At 39.3% G+C, this 25,583-nt stretch overlaps 1 protein-coding gene across 7 annotated transcripts in view; it reads left to right on the plus strand.

The window, feature by feature from the left end:
• Positions 1–3,479: 3,479 nt before the first annotated feature.
• The window catches only part of LOC124101538 (dynein axonemal heavy chain 6), a 173,709-nt gene continuing 151,605 nt past the window's right edge, over positions 3,480–25,583 (plus strand). For 3 of the 7 annotated variants that reach the window (XM_046457550.2, XM_046457552.2, XM_058583396.1), the window contains exons 1-7: positions 3,480–3,961; positions 4,050–4,205; positions 4,480–4,641; positions 8,798–8,935; positions 11,850–12,017; positions 13,848–13,996; positions 15,690–15,797. In XM_046457550.2, coding sequence (XP_046313506.1) covers positions 3,956–3,961; positions 4,050–4,205; positions 4,480–4,641; positions 8,798–8,935; positions 11,850–12,017; positions 13,848–13,996; positions 15,690–15,797 — 887 coding nt within the window. In that variant the 5' untranslated portion in view covers positions 3,480–3,955. The remainder of the gene's footprint in view (positions 3,962–4,049; positions 4,206–4,479; positions 4,642–8,797; positions 8,936–11,849; positions 12,018–13,847; positions 13,997–15,689; positions 15,798–25,583) is intronic. The other 4 variants (XR_009228040.1, XM_046457548.2, XM_046457553.2 and 1 more) reach the window with 2 other exon arrangements.

Below are 25,583 nucleotides of genomic sequence, written 5' to 3' on the forward strand. Positions count from 1 at the left end.
TTTTCTAGATGCAAAATTCTTTTGAACTTTTGTGTATCATGAAAGGTTTTTTATTTCATCTTCAAACCTGAAGCTTAATTTTGCTGGATACACGATTCTTGGTTGGGAACACATTATCTTTCAGCATTGGAAATATGTTGTTCCAGGATCTTCTAGTCTTTCAGATCTTTGTTGGCAAGATCAGCCGTTAACCTCATAGGTTTAGCCCCTAAATGTAATCTGCTGTCCTTTGCTCTTGTGGCTTTTTAAAATTCTCTCGCTTGTTCTGTATGTGGCCATTTTTCCATTATAATGTGTCTGGTGTGGGTCTCATGGTGGGTTTGGTACATTCGGCATCCTGTAGGCTTCTAGAATTTTGGATTTTCTGTTTCATTCTTCAATGTCTAGAAAGTTTTCTCCCTAAATTATTTCATTGAACAGATTGCTCATTCCTTTGAGTGTGGACCTCTATACCTTCCCTCATATCCCAATAACTCTTAAATTTGGTCGTTTTATGCTATCGTCCATATTTTCTTGGATGTTCTGCTTCATGATTTCTGTATCAGTCTCTTTGTGCTGTCTGACCTCTTTCGAGATGATATACTTTGTCTTTGTTGACTGATGTTCGTGTCTTCTAAAGTTGTTCTACTCTTCTGGTGATACTCTCATTTGAGATTTTAATTTGGGTTTATTATTTTCCTTCATTTCCAGGCTTTCTGTTTGGTTTTTTGCTAATAACCTACGTTCCTCCCTGTAAGAGTTGATCTTTTGCTTCTTGGACTTGTTTATGTATATTCATTGTCAAAGTGGCTCTTTCATTGTCTGCATTTGCTGTCTAATGTCTTCCTTGATCGACTCCAGATCATACTGAAACCATGTATATCCTGAAATCTTTATCTGACATTCTTTCTGCTATAGATGTTACATCCTCTACTGTTGAATTGCCCTGCATTGTTTGTGGTCCTTTCTTTCCTTGTCTTTTCATGTTGCTCACGTTTCTTTCCAGCTCTGTATGGACTTTTGTGTTATTGTTTTTCCCCTATAGATTTGTATTGCCGCTCATATAGTTCCGAGATCTCTCCTTTGTGATGGGAGAACAATGTAAACAGTTCCCAATATCAACTATACTATGCATCTATGAGCTAGTTTCTGTTATTAATACATTTATAATTAGTCTCTATGTTTAGAGATGTTGGATTCAATTATAATTTAAAATTTATTCATTAGTTCATAAAATGCATAGTTTCTGGTGACGTATAGAGAACTGAGGGTCAGGCATAGGACATTATGTTAAGGGGGAAAGATGAGAGGGTATGGGGTTAAATATATGTTAGCTACTTTGGAGGAGAAACTCTAATGAAGGAAGTTATTAGCAGGAAAATAGACAGGAGGGTATTTTACAGTAGTTAAGTATATGGGAGGACACTATAAAAGCAGTAGAAACAAACACACCTATTTGCATTTAGTAAATTATACGTAATAGAAATAGTAACACTTGGGAGGTTGAGAAAGGAAGAGAATGAGGAAGAAAAAGTAAAAAAAGAAGAAAAAAGGGGGAGGAAAGAGATAGAGAGAAAGGAATGTAAAAAAGAGGAAAATAGAGAAGAAAAAGATAAAAAGAAAAAAGGAAAGAAGGGGGAAAATGCACTGTTAGAATCTGTTTTCTTCTCTTCCAGTAGGTGGCGTTGTGCACTCCAGGTAGGGTCTCTGCCCTTAGGGTGGTGGAAGCAATCTGTGTGAAGCAGCTCTCTCTCACCTGCTGGGTGCCTCTCCAATCCTGGTCTCTTTGGGTAGCTTCCAATCTCTATCCACCTCCCCTCTCCTGCCCACCAGGCCCCAATTGATGGGTCTCTTGTCCACAGCCCTGGGTTCACTCGGGGTGGGTGGCCCCTGGCTGCCCCGTGCTTCTGATCAACTGAGCGCTATCTCTGTGTTGGGTAGTCACCAAGTCATCACAGCTGTGGAGAGGGGGAGTTGGAAACCGGCAACCTGTTCTGTCATATTCCCACGGAGAGCTGGTGAGAAAGGTTTGAGTTATCACAGCTGCGTAGAGGGGGGGGCTGCAAATCACACACACTGTTCAGATGCCCATCGTGCTGTCAGCTACACCCGCCAAAAGTTGATGAGGTAGATTTTCCAAGATGGCAAGCACCCGTTTCCACGGCAGGGTGTCCAGAGAGGTGGAGGGAACTGGGCTGTTCCTACCCTACGTCCAGAATTCGGTCCTTGGTCTGGTGCTCTGCAGTGTTGTAGGTCACAGTCTGGCCCACACCAGCCCTGAAGGATCAGTAACCCTGTGTCTCTGCGCTGCCAGAAATCCTCGGTGCTCAAAGTCCGCCCGTCTTTCGGGGGGGTTCCATCGTCACGCTGCTGGCCAGCATCCGTGGCAAAGAGCAACTCTGGTTTCCCCACGTCCTGGGCTGGGCTTGCAACAAACTGCTGTTTAAAATCCTGACACATGCTCCATGAAGCTTAAATTCATGAATGGGAGCCCCTGTGAGGGAAAACGTCCTACCACTCACTGGGAGTCACTCCAGTATGAGTGTTGGGTAGTCACCAAGTCATCACAGCTGTGGAGAGGGGGAGTTGGAAACTTCACCATCTTGGAACCCAAACATTTTTTCTTCATTCTTCTTTAAGACTGAGTAGTATTCCATTATGTTTATATACCACAATTTCTTTATCTACTTATCTGTGGAAGGGCATCTAGGTTGGTTCCATAGTTCAGCTATTGTGAATTGAACTATGAACATTGATATGAATGCATCACTGTAATATGCTAACTTTTAAGTCCACTCATAGTGGATTAAAGTTTTAAATGTAAGACCTGAAACTGTCAAACTCAAAGTAGAAAACAGGGAAAAAGCTTCAAGGCATGGGCCTTGGCCTTTATTTGTTGGACACAATAACAAAAGCATAGGTAACGAGTGGGATGGCATCAACAAACAGACAAAAGAGCTTTTTGTGGCAAAGGAAACACTTCAGAGTGAGAAGGCAACCTAGATAACAGGAAAAAAACATTTGCAAACTATATATCTTACAAGAACCTAGACCTAATCTTTAACCCAAATTCAATTACATTTCCAAGCAATATTGCAGTTTTTAAGATTCACCCTTAAAACAGAAAAAGGAGAGAAAAACTTTCTTGAAATAAGAGAAATTACTCTCATGAATGTCCTCAGTGAAATTTCATCTCCAGAGCTGTAGGAAGGGGAAATGACCCACTAGAGAAAACTCCATTAACCTCTATGTAGTGGTGGCATCTGATTAGGGTTGTGAGTGAAAATTCAAACCAGCTGGGCAAGACCTTCAGTGGCACCACTCTTTGTAAACAATTTAACAACTTAGGTGAGAATCAGGAGCTAAAATTTTCAAAAAATGTTTTTCTTTAATCATCCATTGGCCTGATTAAAATGCTTAGGTGTCCTGATTATCAATAAAAAAAAAAAAAAAAAAAAACTCTCCCTGAATATGAAGAGCATTACCTTTAACTACATCCAATTTTTAGACAGAACTGTCTTCCTTCGAGACATCATAGTAGTTAAGAGTATGGTCTCACTTTCCTTGAAGCAAATGTCTATTCAAGTTTCATTTTGCTACTTCATAACTGTTTGACTGTCATCAAGTAGCTTTACTCTCTTTCAGTTTCCTCAAATGTAAAATGGGAGTAAAGACAGTTTATACTTCACAGAAGTCTTATGGAAATTAAATGAGTTAATGCATTGTTTGGTCAAAGAACTATAAATTTTTAAAACTAGATGATTTTAGGAAATGTGTAATTTTAGTAGTAAAAATATGTGTATGCAAGCTAATGTTGAAAATTCACTATGACAATGACTTTTTTTTTAATTTGTAGAGATTAAATGCCCTGGCTACAGTAGTTCGAGGCAGTCTACCTAAATTGCACAGAAATATCATAACTGCATTGATCACTATTGATGTGCATGCAAGAGATATAGTCACTGAGCTTGTTAACATGAAGGTAAATGTTTCATTTAAAAGTAAGATCACATACTTCTTCCTGAAATTATTGTGTCTAATATATATTTCATCCATAATCACTTATGTAGGTAGACAAAGTTGAATCCTTTGACTGGCAGAGACAACTGCGCTATTATTGGGATGTAGACATAGACAATTGTGTGGCTAGAATGGCACTATCTCAGTACACTTATGGCTATGAATATTTGGGAGCATGCCCAAGATTGGTTATTACTCCTCTCACGGTGAGTGACTGATCACTTAGGTTAATATTGATACAAGTGCTTTTTTGTCAAAACAATGAGAAGTTTCATCTAACAATTTTAAAGGAATTTGCTGTGATACATCTTTGTAAAGCAGATATTTATATACTTTAATTATGTACATGGACCATTGAGTATACTTCAATTGTATAAAACCCTACATGGGAACCAGTGGCCCTCCTATAGAAAGCAAATGACATAAATTTGTAGCTAAAGTCAATTCCCTTCAATGATGACAATTTATTAATTTCTTCAGGATCGCTGCTATCTTTGCCTCATGGGGGCTTTGCAGCTTGACCTAGGAGGTGCACCAGCTGGTCCTGCTGGCACTGGAAAAACAGAGACCACCAAAGACCTAGCAAAAGCTCTTGCCATCCAGTGTGTGGTCTTTAACTGTTCTGATGGTTTGGACTACAAGGTACATTTCCCTTATCTGAATTCTAACGTTAAGTGTTTTGTGTGGCTTTCAATATTTGCAACACAACATAACAAAACAAGGAAACAATGAGGTTATGTCAAATAACGGAAATGAAGCAGGGCAAAGAATGGTTAAAAGTGGAAAAAGAGAACAAGGAAGAAGAATCAATCTACATTCAGACTATTGCAGTATGTTATTTTGCTTGTAATATTTTAAGAAAATCTAGCCTTACATAGATATGTATTCTTTAAAGAGACAAATATTTTAATAATGCTTTAGGTAAATTGTCAATATTATTTGAAATTATATCAAAACTTGATGAAGAATGGTTTCTTAATGGTAATTTACAGTGTAAAAACTGAAACCATATCAGTGATGCTTTTCTACTCTGTACCCTGATGAGAGAAGAAGATTGGAAAAGGCAAATAACACCTTAGTGTTATTATAAGAACACCTGGATTTTGCAGACTGCTGAAAAAAACTTTTTGACTTACAGGAATACTTATTTGTTTTCACTTCTTCTGAAAGTTGCTTTTAAAACATAAATTTATTTCTGTATTTGCAATACATTAGTGGTGAACATGATCTGCCAGTTCATTAAATAAGACTTTGTTCAGTTCAACCTGCCAACTTTCTGTTCCACTTTCACATTTCTTTTCACTTCCAAGGCTGATGAAATTTACATACTATTTTAAAACTATAGTTATGTTGTCTTTGTTTTGTCTAGGGGTTGAATATAAAAATGTAAACCCTTAGCACAGCACAATCAAGAATATAGTTCATCACGGAATTTAACAGAATATTAAACCCATAGAAAAGAGCCAACACACCATCATGAAACCTCGGCCATTCAAAGAAAGCATTCCAAGTATCAGGGCTAATAGATTTTTTTTTTCATTTCTATTCTACTCTCTCTGCTTCTTTTTAGAACAGTGTCTTTCTAACTTTAGTATGCGTATGAATCCTCGGGCTTAACATCTCCTTCTCCCTGCCAACCAGAGTAACTGCTACATCATTACCACTGACAGCTTCAGGCAGGCTGTCCTTCAGCCTGATAGACAAGTATTATTAGGGTATGCATTATAGAATTGTTTCTGCTTTCCACACCTAATTCAGAGTGGTGTGGATTGATTTGTGTCTTCCTAAAAGATGTTCAAGGCCTAACACCTTGCATGTGTGAACATTACCTGATTTGGGGATAGAAATCTTCACAGAGGTAATCTAGTTAAAATGGGATCCTACTGGAACTGGATGAACTAGTGTCCTTATGAGAAGAGGCAAATGTGACAGTGGTCACACAGAGAGAGGAACACCATGTGAAGGTACACAGAGGCATAGATTAGAGTGATGCAGTGCAAGCCAAGGAATGCCAAAGATTACCTGCAAGTACTAGAATCTAGAGTCAAGGAAATGTCTTCCCTTGAGCTTTTGTAGTGAATGTGGCTTTGCCAATACTTTGGGTTCAAGTATGTAGCTCCCAGAACTGTAAAAGAATAGATTTCTGTAGCTTTCACCACCCAGTTTATGCAAATTGTCACAGCAGTCCTAGAAAACTAATATACAGCCCAAAATTCTTATTATTAAATGTTCCCCAAAATTTCCTAATGTAAACCCAAATCCTGTAACTCCTCCCAAGGCTCCTTTACTAAGACAACCCACAGTTCCCTCATGGTTTCCAAGGTTCCCCATAATGTGTGATCTCACTTGTTGAAATAAATAATATGCCCAATTGTGTTTGACTATAGGTGTGTTTCTGGCTTTCACTTATAAGCACTGAGTCCTTTACATGGGAAGAGAAGAATTAGAAACTGCCTGACTTGCAAAAGTGTTTATTTCCCAGTCAGTCAGTGGAAATGTTCCTTTGTTCAAAATTAGTATTTGGAATTTTTCCTTTGCTTGACAGGCTGGAGGTTTTCACATTCTGGAGAAGTATACCAGAATTAAGATTTAGTATGAATGAGAGCATGGAAGCTACTAGGACCTATTGGGTCTTTGTACATGTGGCACTTGACTTAGTGAATACAGCCATAAGGAGGCTAAATTTCAAAACCTCGCTTTCCTCCTCTCCTAGGCACAAACTATACAAACAGGAGTGAAGGAAAGAGGATCTTTTGTGGAGGACATATAGAAATGAAGAACCAGTGTGACCACCGCCATGTTCTCAAGAGATAAATTATAGCAAAGAGTCTATATCAAAGATAAAGATCTAGAATTTTCTTTTTTACTTCCTTTAAAACTGTCCATTCACAAATATTCCTTGAGAAATCTTTATGTACTCCAGGAAGTAAGCATAATCTCACATACAAAGACCATTGCTCTGGAGTGGCCTCCCACTCTTATAGAAGAGTTCTTCAATTTTGTTGTCTAGAATACCAACTTGATCATTAGTACTATCCATTCTACCATTCCGTGCACCCATTTAATTCTCCATTTAATTTTTTATCATGGCTATAGTATTATTAATATTCAAGAACTATTTCTAATCTTTGACAAATTTGTTTTTAGAGCATATGATTTTATGCTTTAAAGTACAGTTTCCTCTCAGATCTCAAGGATGCCATGTGAGTTTTCAATATTCTGTTCTGTTCCATAAATTATCTCCATTTTTACCAGCATTGCTCATTCAGTTCATCCTTTTCATTCCTTCTTTTTCTTGATATTGATTTTTCTCAATTGTCTGTTGCTCTTCACTTTTCAGTTCAGAAGTATGGATTGGACTAGTGTGGGTAGCTTGTTTACTCAAAATGTCCTTCTCTGAATGAAGGAGCTATTGTGAGTATTGTAGAAGTATAGGATGTGTGGACAGCATGCTTCCCCAGTTTATGCAAATTGTCACAGCAGTCCTATGGAGAAGCCAAATATCAGGAAGCCCCTATTAAGTGTCAAATAAAAATTTTTCTTTCAAAGAGGTATATTTCAATGGAGTTTACCCTTGGATGGAGCTGTCTTTTCTTTATTATCTTTGAATTTCAATAACTAAAATAGAAATTTGGATTTATCTTTCTTTCCTGTCTCTTCTTCCTTTATCTCTCTAGCTAATGTCTTCTCCCAATAACTCCCCAAAGCAGATCTCTTTTCTAGAGAAGGCATTACTTGAGTTTTAGCTTGGTAAAAGAAAGTCAGTACTGAAATCTCAAGAGTCCTGTTACAGAGAGATAAAGGACCCAAAAACCTGATTTTTCCAAGTGCTGATCTTTGGCTGATTTCCAAAGATTGCCCTAAAGCCTGTTCCTGATTTCCTTACATGTACTGATGTTGGGTTTGGAGTTTCTTGTAGGTACCACTAAAGGGCAGTTCTCCTCCCTCTCTGCCTTGGGTCTGCAATTTTCCCTTCTCAATTAGGCAATCTGTTTCCATGTATTTTCCATCTTCCAATAATTTTTTCAAAACTCTCTTCATACTACCAGTTTCCCTTTCTGTTATGTTTCTGTCAAACCTAATACAAGTATAGACACAGAAATGTAGAGAGATACACACATATCCACCTGTCTTTATACAATTTATGAGAATTAGAATAAGGTGAGGTAATGCATGCTCAGTTGAACACCTAAGAGACAGAAAACCCATTAGCTCTGTTTTTAAAGAGATGGATAGTGCAACATGTATCAATCCAAAATTCAAGTCTCCAAAGAAATTGTACACTTTAGATAGCAGCAGTACATACTCATTTTCTTCTGTCATGAGGATTCTGCTATAGAAAAAAGCAAGAACCTGTACTTTAACCTGTGCAGTTATGCCTTCTGCTCAGTAGTAGTCATGTGCTGTCAACCACTAGAGTACCTTTGAAAAATAACAAAAGCTTACATTAATAAAATTTTCTAAGGGTTTTTTTAAGTCGTTAAATTTGTGTCTTCCATGTCTTAGAGTCTTGAGAACCTGTCAAGTATTTGTGGAGATGAGTAGGATTATTTTAAAAAAGAAAGAAAATTGGTCAGATTATTTTGTTATTTAAAAGTAAAAATTAGATTCAAAGCTTGGAGAGAGGCAAAAAGATTTCTTGTAGAAAACTTCTTACATCTGACAGTGCACTATTTACTTAAAACCATTGCTTATTTGTAGATAACACCTCTTCTGTTTAATACTTCAGCTCAAAATTTAGCTTTTGAAGGAATTAAACTGTGTAATTCAAAGGTGAATGACTTTATTTTGATTTCAGATGATGGGGCGCTTCTTTAGTGGTTTGGCCCAGTCAGGAGCCTGGTGCTGCTTCGATGAATTTAATCGAATAGACATAGAAGTTTTGTCAGTGATTGCACAGCAACTCATCACCATTAGGAATGCCAAAGCCGCAAAAGTAAGGATTGGTCAATTCTCTATCTTAAGTTAGTAGCTAACACACAGCTTGTTGTATTTGAGGAAAGAAAATTCTAGATTTAGCCTATCTAGTTCATATTTCTGGTTTAATTGATGAATGCTACAGCAACAGGACTTAATTGGATGAATTAATTCTGCATCCAAGCAACACAGAGAAAAATCAGTGCTGTGACGATACAGAAACTATGAGATTCAGTTCCAAAGTAGTCTCATGCTGTCAACCTCCTAGAGTGCCTTTGAAAAATAACAAAAGCTTACATAAATAAAATTTTCTAGGGTTTTTTTTTAAAGTCTTCAGATTTGTGTCTTCCATGTCTTAGAGTCTTTAAGAACCTGTGAAGCTCTTCCTCACATATTCACACCCTGTTCCTCTGCTCTCCACTTCCTTTTTCTCTCCTTTCACTTCCTTTTTTGCGGGGAGGGGCATACTGGGGATTGAATTCAGGGGCACTCAACCACTGAGCCACATCTCCAGCCCTATTTTGTATTTTTAATTTAGAGACAGGGTCTAGCTGAGTTGCTTAGCACTTTGCTTTTTGCCAAGGCTGGCTTTGAACTCAAGATCCTCCTGCCTCAACCTACCAAGCCGGTGGGATTACAGGCATGTACCACTAAGCCGGCTCCCTGCCCTTCTTGTTTCTGTTTCTCTAAGATTGCCTCTTATGAACTTCACTGTCTTCATTATAGCCCCCAGGCTTAGCTTACTGCTGGTGGAAAAAATGGGTAGAAATCCTAGGAAATCCAAGAGGACCTTGGCTCTCCAGAGCTCACTGGACTAGAAAATCTAAGGAGTATAGGGTCAAATGAATGTTTGTAGTAGTCTTGTTATTTAAAGTTTGTTTCAGCCACATATGAATATGTTTTGAAGAAGGGGATATTGTAATGGAAGCTGATTGCAATGAAAGATGAGACCAAGACTCCTAATGCTCTGTATTGACCTTCTGAGCTTTAGTCACTGAAAGGCAGCAGTGACGCACAGCCCATACAAACCAAAATCCCTCCAAGCCCCTCAAGGGTCCCCCACTATTCCCTAGGCCCCATGTCAATAAAGCCTCAGATGTCCTCAAGCTCTATAAGTAAGGTTTTACCTGACAGAGCAGGGGACATTTCAACTCCCCCTCTGGAACAGGAACCACTCATATCAAAAGGGGCCCTGATAAAGAGTTGTTAAGTTTTTGGTTATTGTCTCTATAAAGAAACAAATTATAGAACAAATAAGAAGAAAAGAAATGAGGAATTAGACTTTAATAACTGATAAAAAGTCATTGTGGTATACTTTACATTTATCTCATCTTTACACCAAACTTTTGTGTAGTATATGGTACTTTCTCAAAGTTATAGGTAAGAAGGATTAAAAGTTAAAAAATATTTAGTAGACATCATAATACTAAGATACACACCTAAATCTATGTGACCCTGAAGTCTGAACTCCTTCATCTACCCACCCTCTTCCTTGCGACATACTCTGGGGATGTCTATATTAAAGACAAGGACTTTCAGATATAACCAGTAAATCATTATCATCCTGCTGAATAACTGAAAACAAAGCTGGAGGAGGATGGGGAGCAAAGACCAGAGAAAATAGAAGCACTGCCAGTTCAAGAGCTACCATGTGAGGGTTAGGGAAAGTAGGAGGACTCTGAGATTAACCAACCTTATCCTCAATTTCTAGTGGCCAGATGAAATACTTGGAGTGGGGTGCATCCCCTGGTATAGAAGAAATAAAGCACAGAGATGGAGGATTTGAACAGCACATTTAGTCTTTTAACATCAGGAGAATTGGCCTCATCTAGCAACGACACATTGCCCTAGCTCTGCCCTGGTCTTTCCCTTATTCCTCGTGTTTGTTATAGCACCTTCATACAGTGGCCCAACTAGAAACCCTGAATTTGCCTCTGTCTGTTATCAACCCAGAATCTAAAATGTCACCAAATTATATTAATTATACCTACTAGGTGCCTCTCATCCCCACTTAACACCTCTCAAATTCTGGCTTTCATCTTCTTGCTAGTGACAGTTCTTTAATAGCCTCCCTGTCTGTAGTTTGTCCAACCTCTCCACTACCATCTTTGTTCCTATCACTCTGCTTACAAGAATCCTCTGTTTCCCCTCAACCAGGGGACTAAAACTAAATTCTGCAGTTTAGTGTGCAAGACTCTAAATGCCCAGGCCCCAACCTAGCTATACTTTTACTTTGTAGCAAAGTAGATTGCTGGTCATTCCTGGAACATGCAGGGCTCTTTCTTCCTCCTGCTCATTTTGCCAGGAAAGGCTGCTCCTGCTTATGTAGCTGAAATGTCCTTCTTAATTGTTCAGGTCTCAAGCAAACTGCCTCTCCCAAGGGAGGCTTTGCTCATACCTCCACTATAATATTTTTAGCACCATGTTGTCATACTGTCTAAGTCTGAGGGCACACAACAAACCTAGAGCTTCTCAAGAGTCAAGTTTCCTTCAGCTCTGTGCCTCCATGGCTAACTTAGAGCCTCATCCACAATAAGTGCTTAACAAGCCTCTGCTGTTGAATGAAAGTGAAAAGGCACCAAAGATTAAGAATAGATTAGAATTTCTTGGAAAAAACCAGAAAGTGGGAGTGGAGAACGTTTAGTGACAGTTGAACTGAAGAGTCTAAGCAAAAGATATTGAGGCCTAGAAGATTTCAGGATTGGACCAGGAAAGAAGAGAAATATTGGTCAAGGAAGGGGCAGGGAAGCAGAGAATATGAAACACTGAACCCAGAGATTGGAAGTAGGTAGAATAGAATCAGAAGAGAAATGCTCCCTGTTGTCCCAACAACAGGATTCAGTAGTCTTTGCTTGAATGTTTCATGCTCAGTTATTATGTGAGAATTTACAAATGCCCGGAGAAGGGTTAATTTATACTTTCTTTTTAAATAGCTCTCTAGATTCATGTTTGAGGGAAGAGAAATAAAGTTGGTTATGACTTGTGCAGCCTTCATCACAATGAATCCTGGATATGCTGGCAGAACCGAGTTGCCAGATAATTTGAAGGCTCTATTTAGACCAATGGCAATGATGGTTCCAAATTATGCTTTGATTGCAGAGGTAAGCTTTCTATTTTTTTTTATTATTAAGAAGCAACATTTTCAACGTGATTTCTTTTATTGTAGATATGATTGTTATCACATAGAATGTTTATTCTGCATGTTTGGTTTTGGTAGTTGTTTTTTGCTGCAATTATAGTAGGCCCTTAAAACTGGAATAAATCCATGAGTTTCATTAACCAGTTCATTTGTGGTTTTATCAGTTCATCTCTAGAAATTAAAATGTAAGTATTGGTTCTTGAAATACTATATTATTCTCACTTCCCTTTATGCATTTTTTGTTGTTGTTAGAATCAAGGAATGCTGAGTAGAAACTATATTAATCAATATGATGGAAGGATTGGTTTGTCAGTCTATAATAATTAGTAAGAAAACAGTAATCACTAATAAATTAATTGTGATATTGTTTGTTCTACCTTTATCTAACAAGACATATTTTATTTCTAATTTCAATGGTATTTATTCCTTAATACTAGCTAAGAATAAATGTTCTTAAGTATCATATTTATTTTTCAAGGAACTTAGATTAAGGTACGGTCTGTATGCAATAAAGGGCACAGGCTCACAAGGGTAAAACTCAGTGAATTCTTACACATGTATTCATCTGTCTGACCACCAAGACCAAAATATTGTCAGACTCCAGGAGGCCCCTTATGTTCAGCACTGCTTTTCATAACGAGACACCACCCTTTTAAGAATGGAATTTCTTAGAAAACACAGATTATTCCTATAGCTAATAAATTCCTTTGATAACAGATAATTTTAAATATTCTCTATAAAGTTAAGGTAATTGATTAACATCAGAATAGACCATGCCAAGTCCTGTCATTGCAAGAATTACAGCTCAAAAGCTCAGTATCCTCAATAACTTTTGTAGGCATGGTGGGGTGGGGAAAGCAGTTAAGATGGGTGTTGGCTTCACTATGATTCTCTCTGTGGACATGGATGATTATTTCTTGCTCATTGTCCCACCTGGTAGAAACTAAACTGGGTTTAAAGCCCAGTGCAATATATTTTTTTCATCTCATATTTTGTACTATTGCTGTTAGTCAGTATTGAGGGGGCAAATTTAAAAATCTCATCTTCTGAATGTTACTCCTCTTGTTACAGATTGAGAATAGTCAGAGTCTGTCATCAATAAACATTTTTATCACCTGTGTGCAAAACACTGCAAATCAGTAATTAAAAGCAGTAAACAAAACAGACCTTTTAAGACATCTATTCATCCTTCAAATTCTGCAGTGGTTAGGGCAGATTATGGGTAAAAGGAAGGGTCCATTTCTACCTCCACTGTCAAAGATGTCAGGCTTTATTCAACTAATTTAACCAAGGATGCAGAAATTTTTCAGGAGCAAGGTAGTCTTATACGGAGAAGCTACAAATCTTTATGTAGCTTCCCTTGATTCCCAGGGAACCTAAAGAGAGCAAGTGGCCATCACTGGTACTCTCCACCAAGGTGGCCTTTTTGTCAGATTAGAGAAGTCCAATTCTTGATTTTGTACTCAGGAGTTACGATACCATCCAACCTCTATTTGTACATTTCCAAAAATTGAACTCTGCTATTCCTTGAACTAAAAGTCACCAAGCCCACATCTTCATTTATACAGAGAAAGAAAATCAATTTCCTGCTATTACCTATAATATTCTACCTGACCCCTTATTGTGGCCCTGAAAATTCTTTTCCCTTCACTCTTCACATGTCTTTATTAAATAATATAAAAACATTAAAAGGCATGAAGTCAAGAAGTTGATTTTTAATATATTGGTATCATACTAATATATTGTCATCAATACAATATAAGAAGTATTGTGTTAAATTTTTCTGTTCTAGGTAATCCTATATTCTGAAGGATTTGAATCCAGTAAAACATTAGCAAGAAAAATGACCCAGATGTATAAGCTTTGCAGTGAACAGCTCTCTCAACAGGATCACTATGATTTTGGCATGAGAGCTGTGAAGTCTGTATTGGTCATGGCTGGGTAAGAAACCAAATTAATTGAGAGTGAAACTTCCAAACTCTGTAATCAAATGCATTAAGTGGGTCACTCACAGGAGGCTCTTACAGCAACACTTAATCCATAGCAAGTGACTAATAAATGTTACTGGCTGCTTTTGCAGCATTCTTCCTGTGACTCTCCCATGATATGTGACAGATCTTCACTGAGTGCCAATATGGTTGCTCTCCTGAATCCAACTAGGCTTCAGCTTGCCGCAGTCTGGCTGGGCACATAATCACGAGCCACCACACAGCTTGAAGATTCAAACAGCAACTCTTTATTCCCAAACTCACACCAGCCGTCTACAATCACGTTCTGGGGAAATCCACGTTCTCTGCCCAAATCCACCTCCACTGGGCATCTGTCTTCCAAAAAATACTGTCTGAATCCCGTGAGAACTCAAGGGGAACTCAGGCAGAGGATAAGCCCTATTCCCAGCAGGAATAATCTTAAACCTTAAACCTGGAACCTAAACCGGGAACGCCCTAAGCCGCCTTGGTCCTTGAGCAAGGTCACCTACATTCAATGTCACTGCAACATGGGGTACGCTGGCAAGGAAATTGTCATACCCACTTGGCTAATGGCTCCCAGCATCAGCTAAGTTTCATTTTCCCTAAAGTCATAGCATATATTGGGTTTTAGTGTACAAAAGCCTTTGATATCATCAGACAGGATGACAAGACTTAAAAAGCACATAGTTTGATATGCATATATGCTAAGGTGATTTATACGTGTTGCCTTAAAAATCCCCAAGAGTTGAAAGAAATTTTGTCATCCTATTTTCAGTTCAGGTTTATGCCATACATTCTATCTCTGTTTTTGCAGTGCAATCCAAGATTGGACTACATTCTAGTTTCTAGCAAGGCAAGAAAATGAGGAATTTTCAAACCCTAAGTTTTCTCTTTATAACTACCTGAAATGACAATATCTGGAATCCCCAACTTGCCTGGAGTCTTTTGGAGACTCTAGTCTTTCTAGTCCTTCCTCTCAGGAATGACTCACTGACTCAGGCTCAGAACGTCCAGGGCCCCTGTTGTGTGTGATCCTGTAGCTTTGCACAAATCTCTTTTGCCCTTTCTAGACTCCATTCTTTCTTTTATCCTCCTAGATTCAGTACATATCCTCTTTACAGGATTGCCAATAAGGGACTAGGGAACTAAGAGTTCAAATACACTGAACAAAAAGTTCAGTGGACAAAACTGACAAATATTCAGTCATCTATACAATGTGGTAGGGCAAAATTGGGCTGTGCCAGTGGTTCACAAGAGTGTGATGGAAGATAGAAGACTTTCTAGAGAATAGAGTAAGTGGGCTAGGTTTTGAAAGGTAAGTTCAAGTGGACAAAAGAGCAAAGCAGGGCATTCTGGGCATTCAGGAAAAAAAGTAACAAGATGAGAGTCAAGGTGATGCATTCAAGGAACTATAAGCTAAAGTTGGATAAAAGTCTGGGTTAATGGGGAAGGGCATTTGAGAAGATGTTCTTCTCATTCTCCTCAAGACTATGTATCCAGTGCAGGACTTAACATGTGATGTAATAGAGATGGATACATTTTGGAAATAGAATGGGAATCATCCTGCAGCTTTCTACAAGCAGAAGCCCTGGCCCATAATTCCGGAAAATCACATTCCATCTCATGTTTTTGGAACATAGTCTGAAATATTTCCTTGAATTTAGGTCTTTAAAAAGAGAGAACCCAGACCTAAGCGAAGATGTGGTTTTGATAAGAGCTTTACGAGACTCCAACTTGCCAAAATTTCTAACAGATGATGCTATTCTGTTCAGGTAAGTTTCTAGACGTCACAGAATAAAGCATAGCTACCATATAGAGAAAAAGAATGGTCTTGTTTTCATTATTTCTAACAAATTAATAATTTCTCATCTTTTCTGAAGATATTTATAATACTAATTAAGAAATACTAGTTTACAATAAAGATACTCAACTTTTAGCATTATTCAAATCACTTTTTTTTCTCAAAATATTGATCACCAAGCTGTGTGCAAATTAGCTTTTGGTAAAATACTTTATCTAAGAGAAATTTCTAGCCTAAAAAAATCAGGCTTGGTCTTAACATAAATGTTATTGCTCCTATCCATTTTTTTATTATTTAATTTTATGTTTCTCCAACTTATATATGTGTATAGTCTTAAAAACAAAATAGTTTTGCAAATTAGTCTCATTGAAAACAATTACCTGCCTTTTGCCAACTACTACTTCTAAATACAATCATTTTTCAACAATTTTATTTTGTTATTCCCCTTCATACATCTCAGTACCATACTTATGTTGCTTCTTGATTTTTCAGTTTTAGATATTAAGTAATTAAATTGAAATGAGGATATGCAATGCACTTTTTTCCTTTCTACTCATCCTCTGTATGGCTAGATTATACTATGACTTGAGCTAAATAGCCAGTATTTTACAGAATTTTTTTAACTATATACATATTACCCACTGCTGAACAATGTTTTCTTTTCTATTAATTTATTCAGTTTTTCTGTAGTTATTCATTGTCTTGGTTTATTAGTTTTTATATGTGTGTGTATAATTAGAAATACATACACATTTGCCTAGGGGATATTCCCAGAAACAAGTTCCCTGGGTTTGCACATTTTTAATTTTAATAGATTTTATCAAATTGTCCTCCAGAGACATTTTATAATAATGTGTCTTAGAGTGGACTTGTTTCATAATAATGTGTCATAATTATGTGTCTTGGAGTGGATCTGTTGTGGTTTTGTATATTTAGAGTCCTATATGCCTCCCATATTTGATTTTCCATTTCATTCTTAAAGTTTGGAAATTTTCTGATATTATGTCATTGAAAAGATTTTGCATTCCTTTAGTTTATATATCAGAGCCTTCATCTATCCCAGGGAATCTTAGATTTAGCCTTTTAATGTTATCCTAGATTTCTTGAATATTCTGTTCATAATATCAACATCTTTTCTCTATGACCTACTTCATTTTAAAGAATAGTTTGTCTTCAAGGCCTGAAAATGTATATTCAAAGTGGTCTAATTTATTGCTGATGGTTTCCTTTGAATTTTTAATTTGGTTTATTAATTCCTTCAAGATTTTCTGTTTGGGAAGATGGCGGCGAAGGGAGTGCATCAGCCCCGTGTACCGCGTCACTGTGCGGGAGAATGACGAGTTAGAACTGCTAAAAGCTATCTTGTTAGGAATTTCCAGCAAAATTGGGGTGCTCCAAAACCTAGAGGAAGGATTTCCATCGCACGAGGACCAGCTACGTGGGCTCAAACGCGAGAGATTTGTCCACACGGAGGGTCACGCTGCTTATTCAGCAAATCGCCCTGTGGCTAGAGTCTGCGGCGTGCGCTGGGAAACGACGAGATAGCAACGCAAAGAAACAGCGCTGCGGATTCTGCGGGCTTATGCCAGCTGTGCAATCACCGTGCTCGGGGCTGAATTCTGGGTTTGAGACGGGGGAAGGAAGCGGTCCAATTCGGTTATCCACACCGGTCAGACCACAGAGGAAGCCAGCGGCCACCATCTTGGAGAGCTGACATCACCATCCCTGTTTTCGACTGATCACAGCTCATTCAGCCATAGAACAGGTAATTTCAGGCTGCCATTCGCCTGCGTCTCACAGACAAATTACTCAGGCTCAGTGCTAAAGAACCTGCGGAAACTGCTTCTTGGAGCCTGCTCCTATCAGAACATACACCGAGCCCGGAGAGGCCGAATTCCGGCTCCCGGAATTGCTCTGGCCCAGGGCTAAAGAACCCGCGGAAACTGCTTCTCGGTCTGGATCCTGCTGAATACTGTGGAGGTAAATACCAACCGAGCCTTCATAGGCAGTGGCAACAGGATTGAGACGGGGCTTGTGAGGGCCTGTCAGGATTCACCCGTTGCTTTGGTCACCCGGCAAAGGGAACGAGGTGCTGCCATTCGCATGGGATACCAACATGGCAGAGATATGATGTCATCAGAAAGCGGCGGAGGAGAGAACTTCATCGATACCAGCGGCGACAGAAACAGTTGGTCTCCTGGTAAAGAAAGTGAGTCACAAACACCCGAGTCTCTCTCACTTTGTCATCAAGCCAGAGGGGCAGAGCAGAGCCGCCGCCTGCGCCCGGAACAGGCCCAGCGGCCCGCCGGCGCGGTAGTCACGTCACCCCAATTGGAGTAGGGGCAGAGCAGAGCCAGCACCCGCGCCCGCAAGGTAGGCAGACCTGCAGCCGACCGGCGGGACAGGCCCAGTGGTCCGCGGGCGTGGTAGGAGGGGAAGAGCAAAGCTGCTGCCTGCGCCTGCAAGGTAGGCAGACCTGCGACCGACCGGCGGATCAGGCCCAGTGGCCTGCCAGCGTGGTACACACGTCACCCCAATTGGAGTAGGGGCAGAGCAGAGCCTTCGCCCGCGCCCGGAACAGGCCCAGCGGCCCGCCGGCGCAGTAGTCACGTCACCCCAATTGGAGTAGGGGCAGAGCAGAGCCGCCACCCGCGCCCGGAACAGGCCCAGCGACCTGCCGGCGTGGTAGTCACGACACCCCAATTGGAGTAGGGGCAGAGCAGAGCCGCCACCCGCGCCCGCAAGGTAGGCAGACCTGCGACCAACCGGCGGAATAGGCCCAGCGGCCTGCCGGCGTGGTACACACGTCACCCCAATTGGAGTAGGGGCGGAGCAGAGCCACCACCCACGCCCGGAACAGGCCCAGCGACCTGCCGGCGTGGTAGTCACGACACCCTAATTGGAGTAGGGGCAGAGCAGAGCCGCCACCCACGCCCGCAAGGTAGGCAGACCTGTGACCGACCGGCGGAACAGGCCCAGAAGCCTGCCGGCATGGTAGACACGTCACCCCAATTGGAGTAGGGGCAGAGCAGAGCTGCCGCCTGCGCCCAGAACAGGCCCGGCGACCCGCCGGCGTGGTAGTCATGTCACGCCAATTGGAGTAGGGGCAGAGCAGAGCTGCCGCCCGCACCTGCAAGGTAGGCAGACCTATGACAGACCAGCAGAGCAGGCCCAGGGGTCCGCGGGCGTGATAGACACGTCACACCAATTGGAGGAGGGGCAGAACAGAGCCGCCGCCCGTGCCTGCAAAGTAGGCAGACTTGCGACCGACTGGCAGAAGAGACGCAGCGGCCCGTCAGCGTGGTAGACAGATCACCCCAATTGGAGGAGGAGCACAGCAGCCGCCCGCCCCTGCAAGGGAGACTTTGCAACTATACAAGAGCAATATAGATATATAGGGGGAAAATTTCAAAAACACAACAGTTTCACCAAGCAGAAAGAAACGCGAGCAGTATGAAAAGACAAGGAAAGAAAGGACCACAAGCAATGCAGGTCAACTCAACTTTAGAAGAGGTAATAGCTACAGCAGATGGAATGTCAGATAAAGAATTCAGGATATACATGCTTCAGATGATCTGGAGTCTCAAGGAAGACATCAGACAGGAAAATCAGACAATGAAAGATCACTTCAACAATGAATTACATAAACAAATCCAAGAAGCAAAAGATCAACTATACAGGGAGATACAGGTTATAAAAAACAAACAAACAGAAATCCTAGAAATGCAGGAAGCAATAAACCAACTTAAAAACTCAATTGAGAATACTACCAGCAGAGTACAACACTTAGAAGATAGAACATCAGACAATGAAGATAAAGTATTTCAACTTGAAAAGAACATAGACAGCTCAGCAAGACTGTTAAGAAACCATGAGCAGAACATCCAAGAAATATGGGATAAAATCAAGAGACCAAATTTAAGAGTCATTGGGATACAGGAAGGGACAGAGTTTCAAACCAAAGGAATGAGCAATCTATTCAATGAAATAATACGAGAAAACTTCCCAGACTTGAAGAATGAGACAGAATCCCAAATCCTAGAAGCCTACAGGACGCCGAATGTGCAAAATCATGAGATCCACACCTAGACACATTATAATGAAGATGCCCAACATACAGAATAAGGAGAGAATTTTAAAAGCTACAAGAGAAAGGAAGCAGATTACATTTAGGGGTAAACCAATCAGGATAACAGCTGATCTTTCAACACAGACTCTGAAAGCTAGAAGATCCTGGAATAACATATTTCAAACACTGAAAGAAAATGGGTTCCAACCAAGAATTGTGTATCCAGCGAAATTAAGCTTCAGGATGGAAGGTGAAATTAAAACCTTCCACGATAAACAAAAGTTAAAAGAATTTGCAGCTAGAAAACCATCTCTTCTAAACATCCTCAGCAAAACATTACAGGAAGAGGAAATGGAAAATAACAATGAAAACCAACAGTGGGAGGTAGGACAGTAAATGGGGGAAAATAATCAAAGAGGAAAACAAACCATGTTTAGTAACATAAATAAACAAATATGGCTGGAAGAACAACCCATATCTCAATAATAACCCTAAATGTTAATGGCTTAAACTCACCAATTAAGAGACACAGGCTAATAGAATGGATCACAAAACAAGACCCAACAATATGCTGCCTACAGGAGATACATTTGATAGGAAAAGACATACATAGGCTGAAGGTGAAAGGTTGGGAAAAATCATATCACTCATATGGACTTCGGAAACAAGCAGGAGTGTCCATACTCATATCAAATAAAATAGATTTCAAGCCAAAGTTAATCAAAAGGGATAAAGAGGGACACTACATACTGCTCAAGGGAATCATACACCAACAAGACATAACAATCATAAATATATATGCCCCAAACAATGGTGCAGCTATGTTCATCAAACAAACTCTTCTCAAGTTCAAGAGTCTAATAGACCACCATACAATAATCATGGGAGACTTCAACACACCTCTCTCACCACTGGACAGATCTTCCAAACAAAAGTTGAATAAGGAAACTATAGAACTCAATAACACAATTAAAAACCTAGACTTAATTAACATATATAGAATATACCACCCAACATCAAGCAGTTACACTTTTTTTCTCAGCAGCACATGGATCCTTCTCAAAAATAGATCATATATTATGTCACAGGGCAACTCTTAGACAATATAAAGGAGTACAGATAATACCATACATCTTATCTGATCATAATGGAATGAAACTGAAAATCAATGATAAAAGAAGGAAGGAAAAATCATGCATCACTTGGAGAATGAACAATAGGTTACTGAATGATCAATGGGTTATAGAAGACATCAAGGAGGAAATTAAAAAAATTCTTAGAGATAAATGAAAACACAGACACAACATATCGGAATCTATGGGACACATTGAAAGCAGTTCTAAGAGGAAAATTCATTGTTGGGGGTTCATTCCTTAAAAAAAGAAAAAACCAACAAATAAATGATCTCATACTTCATCTCAAAATCCTTGAAAAAGAAGAGCAAAACAACAGCAAAAGAAGTAGAAGGCAAGAAATAATTAAAATCAGAGCAAAAATTAATGAAATCGAAACAAAAGAAACAATTGAAAAAATTGAAAAAACTAAAAGTTGGTTCTTTGAAAAAATAAATAAAATTGACAGACCCTTAGCCATGATAACGAAGAGAAGAAGAGAGAGAACTCAAATTACTAGCATACGGGATGAAAAAGGCAATATCACAACAGACACTTCAGAAATACAGAAGATAATCAGAAATTATTTTGAATCCTTATACTCCAATAAAATAGAAGATAGTGAAGGCATCGATAAATTTCTTAAGTCATATGATCTGCCCACATTGAGTCAGGAGGATATAGACAACCTAAACAGACCAATATCAATTGAGGAAATAGAAGAAATCATCAAAAGACTACCAACTAAGAAAAGCCCAGGACTGGATGGGTATACAGCAGAGTTTTATAAAACCTTTAAAGAGGAACTAATACCAATACTTTTCAAGCTACTTCAGGAATAGAAAAAGAGGGAGAACTTCCAAATTCATTCTACGAGTCCAACATCACCCTGATTCCTAAACCAGACAAAGACACTTCAAAGAAAGAAAACTACAGACCAATATCTCTAATGAACCTAGATGCAAAAATCCTCAATAAAATTCTGGCGAATCAGATACAAAAACATATCAAAAAAAATGTGCACCATGATTAAGTAGGATTCATCCCTGGGATGCAAGGCTGGTTCAATATACGGAAATCAATAAATGTTATTCACCACATCAATAGACTTAAAAATAAGAACCATATGATCATCTCAATAGATGCAGAAAAAGCATTCGACAAAGTACAGCATCCCTTTATGTTCAAAACTCTAGAAAAACTAGGGATAACAGGAACATACCTCAATATTGTAAAAGCAATCTATGCTAAGCCTCAGGCTAGCATCATTCTGAATGGAGAAAAATTGAAGGCATTCCCTCTAAAATCTGGAACAAGACAGGGATGCCCTCTCTCTCCACTTCTGTTCAACATAGTTCTCAAAACACTGGACAGAGCAATTAGAGAGACGAAAGAAATTAAAGGCATAAAAATAGGAAAAGAAGAACTTAAATTATCACTATTTGCAGGTGACATGATTCTATACCTAGCAAACCCAAAGGGGTCTACAAAGAAACTATTAGAGCTAATAAATGAATTCAGCAAAGTGGCAGGCTATAAAATCAACACGCATAAATCAAAGACATTCCTGTATATCAGCGACAAATCCTCTGAAATGGAAATGAGGACAACCACTCCATTCACAATATCCTCAAAAAAAAATAAAATACTTGGGAATCAACCTAACAAAAGAGGTGAAAGACTTATACAATGAAAACTACAGAAGCCTAAAGAGAGAAATAGAAGAAGATCTTAGAAGATGGAAAAATATACCCTGTTCATGGATAGGCAGAACTAACATCATCAAAATGGCGATATTACCAAAAGTTCTCTATAGGTTTAATGCAATGCCAATCAAAATCCCAACGGCATTTCTTGTAGAAATAGAGAAAGCAATCATGAAATTCATATGGAAAAATAAAAGACCCAGAATAGCAAAAACAATGCTAAGCAAGAAGTGTGAATCAGGTGGTATAGCGATACCAGACTTCAAACTATACTACAGAGCAATAGTAACAAAAACAGCATGGTACTGGTACCAAAACAGGCGGGTGGACCAATGGTACAGAATAGAGGACACAGAAACCAATCCACAAAACTACAACTATCTTATATTTGATAAAGGGGCTAAAAGCATGCAATGGAGGAAGGATAGCATCTTCAACAAATGGTGCTGGGAAAACTGGAAATCCATATGCAACAAAATGAAACTGAATCCCTTTCTCTCGCCATGCACAAAAGTGAATTCAAAATGGATCAAGGAGCTTGATATCAAATCAGAGACACGCCGTCTGATAGAAGAAAAAGTTGGCTACGATCTACAGTCGGTGGGGTCGGGCTCCAAATTCCTCAATAGGACACCCATAGCACAAAAGTTAATAACTAGAATCAACAAATGGGACTTACTCAAACTAAAAAGTTTTTTCTCAGCAAAAGAAACAATAAGAGAGGTAAATAGGGAGCCTACACCCTGGGAACAAATCTTTACTCCTCACACTTCAGATAGAGCCCTAATATCCAGAGTATACAAAGAACTCCAAAAATTAGACAATAAGAAAACAAACAACCCAATCAACAAATGGGCCAAGGACCTGAACAGACACTTCTCAGAGGAGGACATACAGTCAATCAACAAGTACATGAAAAAATGCTCAACATCTCTAGCTGTCAGAGAAATGCAAATCAAAACCCCCCTAAGATACCATCTCACTCCAGTAAGATTGGCAGCCATTAGGAAGTCAAACAACAACAAGTGCTGGCGAGGATGTGGGGAAAAGGGTACACTTGTACATTGCTGGTGGGACTGCAGATTGGTGCAGCCAATTTGGAAAGCAGTATGGAGATTTCTTGGAAAGCTGGGAATGGAACCACCATTTGACCCAGCTATTCCCCTTCTCGGTCTATTCCCTAAAGACCTAAAAAGAGCATGCTACAGGGACACTGCTACATCGATGTTCATAGCAGCACAGTTCACAATAGCAAGACTGTGGAACCAACCTAGATGCCCTTCAATAGACGAATGGATAAAAAAAATGTGGCATTTATACACAATGGAGTATTACTCTGCATTAAAAAATGACAAAATCATAGAATTTGCAGGGAAATGGATGGCATTAGAGCAGATTATGCTAAGTGAAGCTAGCCAATCCCTAAAAAACAAATGCCAAATGTCTTCTTTGATATAAGGAGAGTAACTAAGAACAGAGTAGGGACGAAGAGCAGGAGAAGAAGATTAACATTTAACAGGGATGAGAGGTGGGAGGGAAAGGGAGAGAGAAGGGAAATTGCATGGTAATGGAAGGAGACCCTCAGGGTTATACAGTGGAGGAGATAGAGAGAGAGGAGGGGAGGGGAGGGGAGAGGTGGGGAGGGGGGAGGGTGGAGGATGGGAAAGGCAGCGGAGCACAACAGACACTAGTATGGCAATTTGTAAATCAATGGATGTGTAACTGATGTGATTCTGCAATCTGTGTATGGGGTGAAGGTGGGAGTTCATAACCCACTTGAATCAAAGTGTGGAATATGATATGTCAAGAAATTTGTAATGTTTTGAACAACCCACAATAAAAAATTAAAAAAAAAATAAATTAAAAAAAAATGGCGATATTACCAAAAGTTCTCTATAGGTTTAATGCAATGCCAATCAAAATCCCAACAGCATTTCTTGTAAAAATAGAGAAAGCAATCATGAAATTCATATGGAAAAATAAAAGACCCAGAAGAGCAAAAACAATGCTAAGCAGGAATTGTGAATCAGGCGGTATAGCCATATCAGACTTCAAACTATACTACAGAGCAATAGTAACAAAAACAGCATGGTACTGGTACCAAAACAGGCGGGTGGACCAATGGTACAGAATAGAGGACACAGAAACCAATCCACAAAACTACAACTATCTTATATTTGATAAAGTGGCTAAAAGCATTCAATAGAGGAAGGATAGCATCTTCAACAAATGGTGCTGGGAAAACTGGAAATCCATATGCAACAAAATGAAACTGAATCCCTTTCTCTCACCATGCACAAAAGTTAACTCAAAATGGATCAAGGAGCTTGATATCAAATCAGAGACACGCTGTCTGATAGAAGAAAAAGTTGGCTACGATCTACAGTCGGTGGGGTCGGGCTCCAAATTCCTCAATAGGACACCCATAGCACAAGAGTTAATAACTAGAATCAACAAATGGGACTTACTCAAACTAAAAAGTTTTTTCTCAGCAAAAGAAACAATAAGAGAGGTAAATAGGGAGCCTACACCCTGGGAACAAATCTTATTCCTCACACTTCAGATAGAGCCCTAATATCCAGAGTATACAAAGAACTCAAAAAATTAGACAATAAGATAACAAATAACCCAATCAACAAATGGGCCAAGGACCTGAACAGACACTTCTCAGAGGAGGACATACAGTCAATCAACAAGTACATGAAAAAATGCTCAACATCTCTAGCTGTCAGAGAAATGCAAATCAAAACCCCCCTAAGATACCATCTCACTCCAGTAAGATTGGCAGCCATTAGGAAGTCAAACAACAACAAGTGCTGGCGAGGATGTGGGGAAAAGGGTACACTTGTACATTGCTGGTGGGACTGCAG

This window comes from Marmota monax, unplaced genomic scaffold, assembly GCF_021218885.2.
Source record: "Marmota monax isolate L192 unplaced genomic scaffold, Marmota_monax_Labrador192_F-V1.1 WCK01_AAM20220418_F8-fsc00390, whole genome shotgun sequence".
Taxonomy (NCBI): Eukaryota; Metazoa; Chordata; class Mammalia; order Rodentia; family Sciuridae; genus Marmota; species Marmota monax.